This window comes from Monodelphis domestica, chromosome 1, assembly GCF_027887165.1.
Source record: "Monodelphis domestica isolate mMonDom1 chromosome 1, mMonDom1.pri, whole genome shotgun sequence".
Taxonomy (NCBI): Eukaryota; Metazoa; Chordata; class Mammalia; order Didelphimorphia; family Didelphidae; genus Monodelphis; species Monodelphis domestica.
The window spans coordinates 339,742,915-339,753,812 of NC_077227.1; the positions used below are offsets into that span (position 1 = coordinate 339,742,915).

The window sequence follows — 10,898 nt, forward strand, 5'->3', positions numbered from 1 at the left end:
CATTCACCAGCCCATCCTAGAGAATTTGCTTGAGATTATTTTTGTGGTTTTCAGGATTCAAGATCAAGATTAAGGGAAAAAATGGAAATGTGGTTTGCCCTATATTCAAGAAGACTTCCCTTTTACCCTGAAACCTTCTCTTGAGAATGTTTATTCCTTAGTAACTAAGGGATTGTGATAAAGAGAAAGATGGTACAATATCACAATTATTGCCCTTAATTTGAGATTCTCAAGGCTCAAAACTGAATTCAGCCTTAAAATGATGATTGCTGATGTCAATGACAACCCAGTTGTGTTTATTCAGACAGTCTACACTGTATACTTTTGGTACAATAATGGCCTTGCCCTCTACATTTTCAGCATTGGTGATGGCAACTTAGAGACTAATGCCAAAGTGCCTACTTCTAGCTGTCTCCTAAGATTAGAGACCTGCCCCTCTTACATCTTCATATAAATAAGACAATGATCTTCTGTGTCCTATGATATCCTTAGTTAATGAAACAATTCAAACTTTCCAGTTCACTATAAGGCCAGCTGATGGTAGTTCTTCAGCAATGAAAAGCCAAGTTATGATTGGGTTCCTGACTCTGGACCATGAGCAATAGTTCTCCTTTCATCCAGTATCCTCTACAGAATGGCATAACTCTCTTCAATGACCTGGTACCCAAAGCTGCAGAGCCAAGTTACCTGGTGATCACGTTAGTGGCCTTGTATGGGACAAGGAACATTAATTCATGACTTTCTTACCAACTATTCAAGGCCTTAGAATCAGGACTCTTCACCATTTGGAATGATAATGGGGAAGTTTGAACAGGAAGACCCATCAGTGACAGACCATCAAGCAGAGGCTCTTGGACCTTGTGAAGGAAAATGATCAGCCTCTTCTAGTCACACAAGCCACACTGAACATAGTTCTGGTGGCTGGCCTCTCTGAATACTAACTTCAGCTCCCAGATGTACCTTCACTTCCTTACTCTCTGCTTGATAATTTCTTTGGCCTCTTTTTTTCTCTTCCCTTTTTCTCATTCTGTTCATCAACGTGTACCTATATTAGAAAAATGGGTGCCAAAGATATTGGTCTTTATGTGATTGATGAACCATTCCAAGACCAACCATTACTTTCTAGAGATCAGTGGCACTGGGAACATATCCCAGAGTTACCAGTATGAAGTGTGTCTGACAAGTGATTCCAAAACTAGATAGTTTAAATTCTACAAACTGATTATCACCAGAATTCCTGATTAGAGTAGTAAAAGGTGATCATAACAAAGCCTGCCCTTCAAAAACACAGATCCAGTTTAAAGCAGAATTGCACAGAGATGAAATGCACATCAATTTTCTTCTCTACTTGAAGTAGTGTTTGTTTTTTTTAAAAGAATGTGCTTGAAGTAGGATTTTTTAAATAGTTAATAAAGAGTTAAGATATAGCTATCCTCATTTCCCCTTATTTAGTATGATAAAATTTATACTTGTCTAATAAAAAATAATTTTATCATTCTTCCTATAAAAGTTGATTCTGAAATTTTTAATCAATATTTTCACCTCCATTGAAGCAGATTGTCATGCCTTATAAATATTATACTTTATATTCTTGAAAAATAGGTTATAGTGTTCTTTAACTTTGTAATTAAAATGAGCATTAAGTTATTTAAGTAGTCAGAGTTTATAGTTAATGAATTTATTTGAAGTCTGTAAATGATTTTTGGCTGCTTTAAGCAGTTCAGGTCTTATAAGGATCTCATAATCCTTTTTTCTGTTGTGTAATTCGAGATGAACTTTTGTTTTTCTCTCTTGAAAAATGCTTCTATATCAATGACATTGGTTATTTTTCCATACTCTTAGAATATTATACAATAAATTCCTCTATTATCAATCTGAAATATATTCATTATAAGAGCATGATGTTTGGGGGGGGGAGGGAACAAAGCTACTTCTAAGGAATCATAAAAGAGTTAAGAGTATAGAATAGTAAAAGACCAGAATAAGAGTATTGAGAAAAGTATTGATAAGCAAAGATGGGAAAACTTTGGACAGTTCTGGAAAGGGAAAATGAATAAAAGTATTTTCTCTTGTTATTTGCTGTTGCTTCATTTATTTGGTTCAGCAAAAGGTTTGAGGTAAAATTTTATCCCTTGTTTGAAATTTGTTTTTTTCTTGACAATTTTTGATGACATTTTTTACTATGCAACAAAAATAATGAAAAAAAATCTTAAGTAGGTTAGTACTTTTGGTCTACTCTCCAGTCTTCAATAGCAACAGAATATGATTTACAAACCAATTTCCATAGACATATGTGGGGAATAGCATAGCACAGCAGGAAAGAGAATGCTAGTCAAGGACTCAGTAAAATCTGGGTTCAAATTTCACCTGTGACATATTAGTTGTATGACCATTGACAAATCACTTCTATTTTCTAAGCTTCAGGCAATTCCATACTATTTTAAGTCATAAGAGAATTGTCATCGATATGTATTTTCATACATATATGTATGGGTGGGTCAGTAAGAATTTGAAGAGCTTAGAATCCATGTCCTCTTATAGAAAATGGTGTCTTGAGAAAACTGGGACCATTATTCTAAAAACCAATGTTGAAGTTTGCAGAATAAGGGGCATTCATACATAGGGAATGATGCCAGCAAAGATTTTTGTGTTTTTTCTATATACTTTCATCTATGAAATAATTACTGATAATCACATGAAGCCGAAGTGATGATTAAAGACATCATTAGCCAGTTCTGAGTATTTTCAAAAGACAAACTTCTACTACAGATACCAGAAAGTGATTCCCTAGTCACTGGCTTCCCTTCTAAGTATCTGAAGTGTAGCTATGGCAGTCAAGGACTTTCAAAACTCCATAATCATCTGTATCAACTGTTTATACAAATGTGTCATGAGGTTCAGTAATGGTGTGCTTTGCTGAATAAAGCCCTGGGCAAAAAGAAAATTATAGTGTTAAATTTACTACTTGCTGACTTGAACAGTGTCTTCATCTTGTTCTAGGATACATAGTAAAATTGGATACTCAGGGTAATATACCTCTTTCTTCTTCTCTGATATATTAAGTTTGGGTTTGAGACATTGGTTCCTGGAATCAGTTGCTTTTCCTACAAATAAAGACATTTGAGGATATGTACAGCATTCTGAAGGCCAAAAATACAAGGAAAATTTCAAGCCATCTAGTCATGCTACTCTGTTTGAGGAAATGAGAATATATTTTGAGCAGATAGAATGATTGTGATGTAAAATCTGTACGCTTTATCCAGGTCATAGGCTAGGCTTTTAACTCATTGAAACTCTTCAATGAGACTGAAACCAGGCTGAAAACCATGTTCTCATGGCCACAATATTGCTGCTAAGCTAGATCCTTTCCAACTTGACCAATCTATAACTGACTATCCTGAAGAAATTTATTGGCATTTTCACTATATGATTCTCTAGACTTAAAAGGGAAGACAGTTTGCTTTACTGTAGATATATTGTCATTCGTTGTAGCAGCTAGTTGGCATAGAGAATAAAATACTCCACATAAAATCAGAGAAATCTGAATTTAAATTCTGTTTCAAACACTTACTATTTGTGTCCCAGTAAGCAAGTCACCTAACATTTCTCAGCCTACACTTCCTCATTAGTAAAATTTTAAGGGTCAAATGAAAAAGTCCTTTGAAAAGACCTATGCAAAACTCTATAAAAAGCTTCATATTATTTAATTAGATTAATTAATCAATTCCATCAGCAAGAATTCAAACGAAACATTCTTAGTTTGGAAACTCTTATATTCCCATGTCTTTTTCAACTCAACAGAAGAAATGAATGAGAAGTTCTAAGTGTCTAGTCCACCTAATATCACCTTTCTTTATACAACAATGGAAAATACCTCATATTGCTTCAAATAAGAGCTGAATGAGAAAAACCACAGTCTAAAAATACTAAGAATCCTGTCCCTTCATAGATGCCATTTCTATGTCTCTAAATTGTGTCCTTCTACAATCGAGCAACACTGGGTACTGTTTCCTAGCTCTCAGCCACCACAGAACACTTTAACTGGCCTCTGCAGAATTCTGGACTTAAATTTGGGTTTCCCGCTTGCCAACTGAAAATCACTGGCTTAATAGATATTTTCTAAACCCATTGGAAGACAATTAGACAATTGAATTGGAAATGAAAATGTCTTTGAGAAACTTAAGCCATGAAATGAAAAAATTGCTCCTGGAAGTAATGGTAAACTCTATTTTTAGTGTAATATGTGACTTACATCACTGATTTGGCAAATGGAATTCAACTTACTGAGGTAGGGTACCTATTGATTGTCATTATAGATCATGAAACCCTTCCTCCCCACCCAACCCCCCAGCTCATTTTTCTGGGGCTCTTTTGTGAATTTGTGTAAATTCCTTTTGCATTTAGCTTTCAGGGGGAGAATGTGAAGTTATCCTTTCAGACACTGGGTGGTGCTGTAGGCTAAAGAAGGCCCGGCCTCACCTCACCACCCATCCGAGGAAATACTGAATTAGAAAAAACTCAGAAGGGGAAGCTTTATAAGGAGGAACGGAGAGCTCAAACCCGAGCTTCTTGAGACAACAACACAAGCCTGACGATTGGAATTGGAAAGAAAAGGAGAAATTTCTTTCACTGAAGGGACCTGGCATTCAGGATATAATGAAGCCGAACAGGCAAGTGATATGTGTTGTTTTCTTATTGTGCGTTTGTGAGGCTGGCTCAGCTAAAAACAGGATTTCTGTGGCAGAGGAAATGGAGGTTGGTTCCTTTGTGGCTAATGTGGCAAAGAGCTTGGGGCTGGAGGTGAGGGAACTGTCTGCTCGGGGGGCCCGTGTCCTCTCCGAGGACAATCGACAATATTTTCAGCTTAACGTGGGGAGTGGGGATCTGCTCCTGAGAGAGAAACTGGACCGGGAGGAGCTGTGTGGTCCCACGGAGCCCTGTCTGCTGCCTTTTCAGATCTTACTGGAAAATCCCTTTCAGATAGTTCACGCTGAGCTCTGGATCCAAGATATCAACGATCATTCACCTGTTTTCCCAAACACTGAAATGCTCCTAAATGTCCCGGAAAGTAGCCTCCCCGGGTCTGTGTTTTCTCTGAAAAATGCGCAAGATTTGGACGTAGGAAGCAATAATATTCAGAACTACACAATCAGCCTGAATTCCTATTTCCACGTTCAAACCCGTGCTCGCGGAGATGGAAGGAAGTTCGCAGAGCTGGTGTTGGACAAAGCGCTGGATAGGGAGATGCAGCCCGAGGTCACTTTAACTCTCATTGCCCTGGATGGAGGGTCCCCTCCCAGGTCTGGAGCAGCTCAAATCAGAGTCTTGGTTGTAGACGTCAACGATAATGCTCCTGTTTTTTCCCAGGCTCAGTATGATGTTCAGATCCCAGAGAATGGCGCTATTGGCTCCCTGGTTGCCACAGTCACTGCTACAGATTTGGATATAGGAAACAATGGGCAAATATCATACTCCTTTTTTCAAGGCTCCGAAGAAATTGTAAGTACTTTTGAAGTAAATAGCACCTCAGGAGACATTAGAACGAGAAGAAAACTAGACTTTGAGGCAATTAAATCTTATGAGGTGGATATTGAAGCCACAGATGGAGGGGGTCTTTCAGGAAAATGTACTGTAGTGGTCCAAGTGACAGATGTAAACGACAACGCCCCGGAACTCGCCATATCGTCGTTTACCAGCCCTATTCCCGAAAATTCACCTGAAACCGTGGTAGCTGTTTTGAAGATTCGAGATCAAGATTCGGGAGACAATGGGAAAATGGTTTGCTCTATCGAGGGAAATGTCCCTTTCATCTTGAAACCATCTGTAGACAACTTTTACACTCTGTTAACGGAGAGCCCTCTGGATAGAGAAAGTAGATCCCAGTACAATATCACCATTACTGTCACTGATCTGGGGACTCCCAGGCTCACAACTGAGCGAAATATCACTGTATTAATTTCTGATGTCAATGACAACCCTCCAGCTTTTACTCAGACAGCCTATGCCTTCTACCTCCAGGAGAACAATATTCCAGCCCTCCACTTTGGCAGTGTGAGGGCCAATGACAGGGACTCAGGAACCAATGCCAAGATTACCTATTCCTTTCAGTCTCCTGTAACTGGAGATCTGCCCCTCTTTTCCTACATCTCCATCAACTCTGACAATGGTCATCTCTATATTCTGAGATCTCTGGATTATGAAGCCATCCAAGCTTTCCAGTTCACTGTGACTGCAACTGATGGAGGCTCCCCAGCTCTGAGCAGCCAGGCTCTGGTTCAGGTTGTGGTCCTGGATGAGAATGACAACACTCCCTTTGTGCTATATCCACTGCAGAATGGCACAGCTCCCTGCAATGATCTGGTGCCCAGGGCTGCAGAGCCTGGTTACCTAGTGACCAAGGTAGTAGCTGTGGATGGAGACTCAGGGCAGAATTCCTGGCTTTCCTACCAGCTGCTCAAGGCCACAGACCCAGGACTCTTCACTGTGTGGGCACACAATGGGGAAGTGTGCACAGCAAGGCCCATCAGTGACAGAGATGCCACCAAGCAGAGGCTCCTGGTGCTGGTGAAAGACAATGGGGAGCCACCTCAGTCTGCAGTGGCCACCCTGAATGTCCTCTTGGTGGATGGCTTCTCTGAACCCTACCTGCAACTCCCAGATGCACCCAAGGAGCAGGTCCAGGTTGACTCCCTCACCATTTATTTGATCATTTCTTTAGCAGTCATCTCCTTTCTTTTTCTGGTCTCTATTCTTATGTTTATTGGTGTACGCCTGTGGAAGGGGAAAAGAGATGCCACAGACTGTAGTCGATTTGATTCAAATGGTCCCTTCCCAGGCCACTTGGTGGATGTCACTGGGACAGGAACCTTGTCCCACAGCTACCAGTATGAGGTGTGTCTGACCAGTAACTCGGGGACCAGTGAATTCAAATTCTTAAAGCCTGTTCTACCCATTGTCCCTCCTCAAGCTGCTGGCAGGGACTCAGAGGAAAATCCTTCCCTTAGAAATAGCTACATGCTTACTTAAGTATTATAATAGCTGATCAACAGAAATGTAATGTCATCATTTTGTAAACCCATTTCTACTGCTACTTAATGAATCTTTCATCTTTCATCTTTGCCTAGGTAGGGGGAACTTTGATCCTGATAACAAAAGTTTGTCTTAGAATGTGGTGAAAAGTGTTATTCGTTCTGAAATTTTCCTAGTGATCTTACTTTGGGTAAAATATTTGACTGGCTAATTAAATGAATAGGTAACATTCTATATAGCTTGCACATTTTAAATAGTGTTTTACAATTATATTCTATCCAAAAGAGTAAAATAGAAAGTAGATTATGTTTCCTTTGAAATTTCAATCATTACATGTTTTACCTTTAAGCCTCATATCTCATAATCCATTTAGGCATTTCCCTTTTATTTATCTTTGGGTTGAACTTCTATTTTATAGGATTGTGTTAATGAAGCTAGTGATTATGAGGTCCCTTCTTCCCCTCTCCTCTTGAATATATTACCTATAATTTCAAGTATTACCACAGTGAAATGTCAGAGAAATTTCTGAATAATGGTCAGGCTTCCCAAAGAGGCAGAGTTGACTGAAAACAGTCATAATTAATGGTACTTTTCCCTATAAGATATTAAACTAACAATATCTTCATGGTAGCTAATTAACAATATTAGCATACTGTGATGGAAAAAATTATAAATACATTACAAAGGACAAGGAAATGGGAATATCTAGGTAAGACCTGGTACCTTTCCCTTTAATCCTTACTATTACCAGGAATAATTTATTAATCTATCCCTACATTTACTAAGTAAAAACTAACTCCAACTCATGTTTAAACTCAACTTATATTCAGAAGCTTATTGATATAAACACACCCATATCCACACAAAGCTTGAAATACCTGACTTTGACATTTTGATTTTTAGGTTGATTTTATGTAAATGTTCCTTACAACAAGTGGCTCTAAGTAACCCTTCAGGATAATAGAAAACAGTTATGAACTTATTAAAAGAAAATGTTTTTGGTTTTGGTCCTCAATAATTATATGGGCATTTTAAAGAAAGTCTTTAGATCTCCTGAGGGAAAACCTGGGTTTCTGTTCCATGACCTGAACAGGGCAAAGTACAGGAGAGGCATTAATACTATCCTATTGTAGAGACACCTGTATCACAAGTTATTGATTTTTCTGAAGCTCAGATATTTCCCTCAAATTTCTACTCAACAGAATACTTGAAAGTATTATAAATTTGTCTTTAATAGTTACATAATCTGAATTGATGCAACTGGTTTTCAACTGGCTATGGCTATTCTTTATTCAGAACAAAATACAATTACATAAGAGAGATATAGCTTCATTTCTCTGCAATTATTACTTTTTAAAATCATGAATTAATGTGTTGCTATTTTATCATTATACAAAATGGAGAGACCTACTATAACTGTTGATTTACTTCCCCTCTCATCCTCTAGAGTACTTTTTTATCAATAGTATTTGCATCTAAATTAGATCAACATGTTTTTATTTCTTAAAATATGAACAAAAAGTTGCGCTATAAATAATTTTGTACATATTCTTTCCCAATGTATTTGATCTGTTTGGGGATATGCCTAGTGGATGTATCTCTGTGTTAAAGCAAATGCATAATTTAGAAACTTTTTGCACATTGTTCCAAACTATTATCCAAAATGGGTAGATCATTTCAAAGATTAATTAACAGTGCATTAGTGTGTCTGTCCTCCTGGAACCCCTGCAACAATAATAATTTTATTTTTTGTCATCTTTGCTATTATGTTGGACAAGAAGTAGAAAGTTTGAGATATTTTAATTACTCTTATTAGTGTTTTGGAAAACTCCCACATGATTGTTATCCAATACCTTGGTTTTCTTCCCTTGAGAACTGCCTATTTATCTACATTTTATCTATTAGGAAATTGCTTTTTAATAAATTTGTATCAATTTCCTGTATCTTAGATATTAGACTTTTGCAACTGTATTGCAACTATAGTTGCAAATGATATTTCCTTCAATTATTTCTAAGTTTTTCATGGGACCTTGGTTATCTAGGTCATGTTTTCATTTGGTGTTTCTTCTAATAAATGGTGCAAGCTGTTGATCTAAACGTAATGTTTCTCAATTCTTGTTCAACATTTCCTAGTAGCTTTTATGAAAATTTTACCTACACTAGATCTGATCTAGCAAACATTCCAATAATGTCTCAATTGATTTTGGCTCTCACATATTTAATCAAGTACAGTTATCAACAATTTTCTTTTTTAATCCATATCAAATTATTTTTCTGATCTCATCTTTGTAACTTCCTTTGTATTCTTTATTCCTTGAAATTCTTGACCTTTAGTTCCTCCAGATAAATTTTGTAATGAGGTCTCTCTGAATTTATAAAGTAATCCTTTAGTCATCGTTTAGCAAGGCACTATTTAAATTAATTTCAATAATAACATTTCTTATGTTGGCATGGCCAAATCATGAACAATGAATTTCTTTCATATTGTCTTATTTCATTTCTGTAAAGATTATTTTATATTTGCCATCATATAATTACCTTGGTCTGAGTCTGTTTATTGGCTTCCAGATATTTTATGCATCTTGTCATTTTAAAATGGAATTTCCTTTCCTATCTCCTTCTGCTGGGTTTTGTTGATAATACACAGACAGGTGATCTTTTTTTCCACTTTACTGAAATTATTATATACTTTCTGTTACTCTTTAGGGGTTATCTAAGTAACCTGTCAAATGTTTATCACAATCTCCTCCTTCTTCTTAACCCTTTGATTGTCCTTTTACTTTTTTTCCATTTCAACCAGTCTTGAAGTATACTGAAAAATATTTCCTCTTTTTAAAAAAATCTAACAGAACATGTATTATCACTATTGGATAAGGATCTCAACGTTTTGTTATGTCCACAATACTGCTGAGCCTTTTTCTGTATCATCTCATAAAATACTAGTGAAATGGGATGAATTCATATTTGTAACATGATTTATCTATATATGTTATATTCTATTTTAATAATGATCATGACTGATTATATGATTTCCCAGCTCAACATAGCAGTGACTTGGGTACATAGGCATAAAATTAGCATCAACTAATGAGAATATAAGCCAAAAATCAGGAATATACTCTATTATCTCAAAAGTACTTTTTCGTATAAATATTCAAATGATGCCTTTAATAGTGTTATTGGGGATGCTTTCTAGCATTAATGTCACCGTGTACTTGGACAATTCAAAATTGATAGTATACATAGGTAAATTGCATAAAGAGCCAAAGATAGACCACCTTATATAACCTCTTCACTTCTATCCTTAGCTGATATGATCTTGGAATTGAAATGAAAAAGCTAAAGAATATGGCCAAAAAAGCAGAAAACCTAGAAAAGTTAAAATATATACAATTCAGTTTGAATAATTTTCCATTTTCATATCGGCCAAATTGAGCAAAATGTGGGTTCTTATTTGAAGATAAATATTGATCTTAAGTAATGTTTCACTCTATAAAAGTTCAATTTTCACTTACTTATATCAATGTACATTGAAATCCCCTTTTCTCAATTGGTACATTTTTATGAACGAAATCTATGACTTTGCTACTCCCTGCTAATGGATCAAAGTGAATTTTAAAATGTGTATATACATATATATGTATATATATAATGGCATTTAAGATGAGAAATTATAATGAAATCAATATGGGACTGACTATAGCAGAGTGAAATAGAGAATGGAGTCAATGATCCTGAAAAAATGGAGCATATATTAACCTAATACTACTGTTATTTTCATTGTACATATGTATGACCTAATTTTTTCTCTGTTCTAGTTAGATATATATCATTTGAGGGAATAATTTCCCTCACTCAGGCCTTAGATT

General features: G+C 36.4%; 1 protein-coding gene across 1 annotated transcript; it reads left to right on the top strand.

Annotated features, from left to right (window-relative positions):
• The first annotated feature begins 1,960 nt into the window (after positions 1–1,960).
• LOC100027112 (protocadherin beta-15-like) lies at positions 1,961–9,126 on the top strand. The gene has a single exon (XM_007473778.3). The coding sequence runs from the start codon at positions 4,657–4,659 to the stop codon at positions 7,024–7,026; it is 2,370 nt and encodes a 789-aa protein (XP_007473840.1). The 5' UTR covers positions 1,961–4,656; the 3' UTR covers positions 7,027–9,126.
• The last annotated feature ends 1,772 nt before the right edge of the window (positions 9,127–10,898 follow it).

Excerpts from the sequence above, each read along its gene's own strand:
- LOC100027112 (XM_007473778.3), top strand. The coding sequence starts at position 4,657 with ATGAAGCCGAACAGGCAAGTGATATGTGTTGTTTTCTTATTGTGCGTT.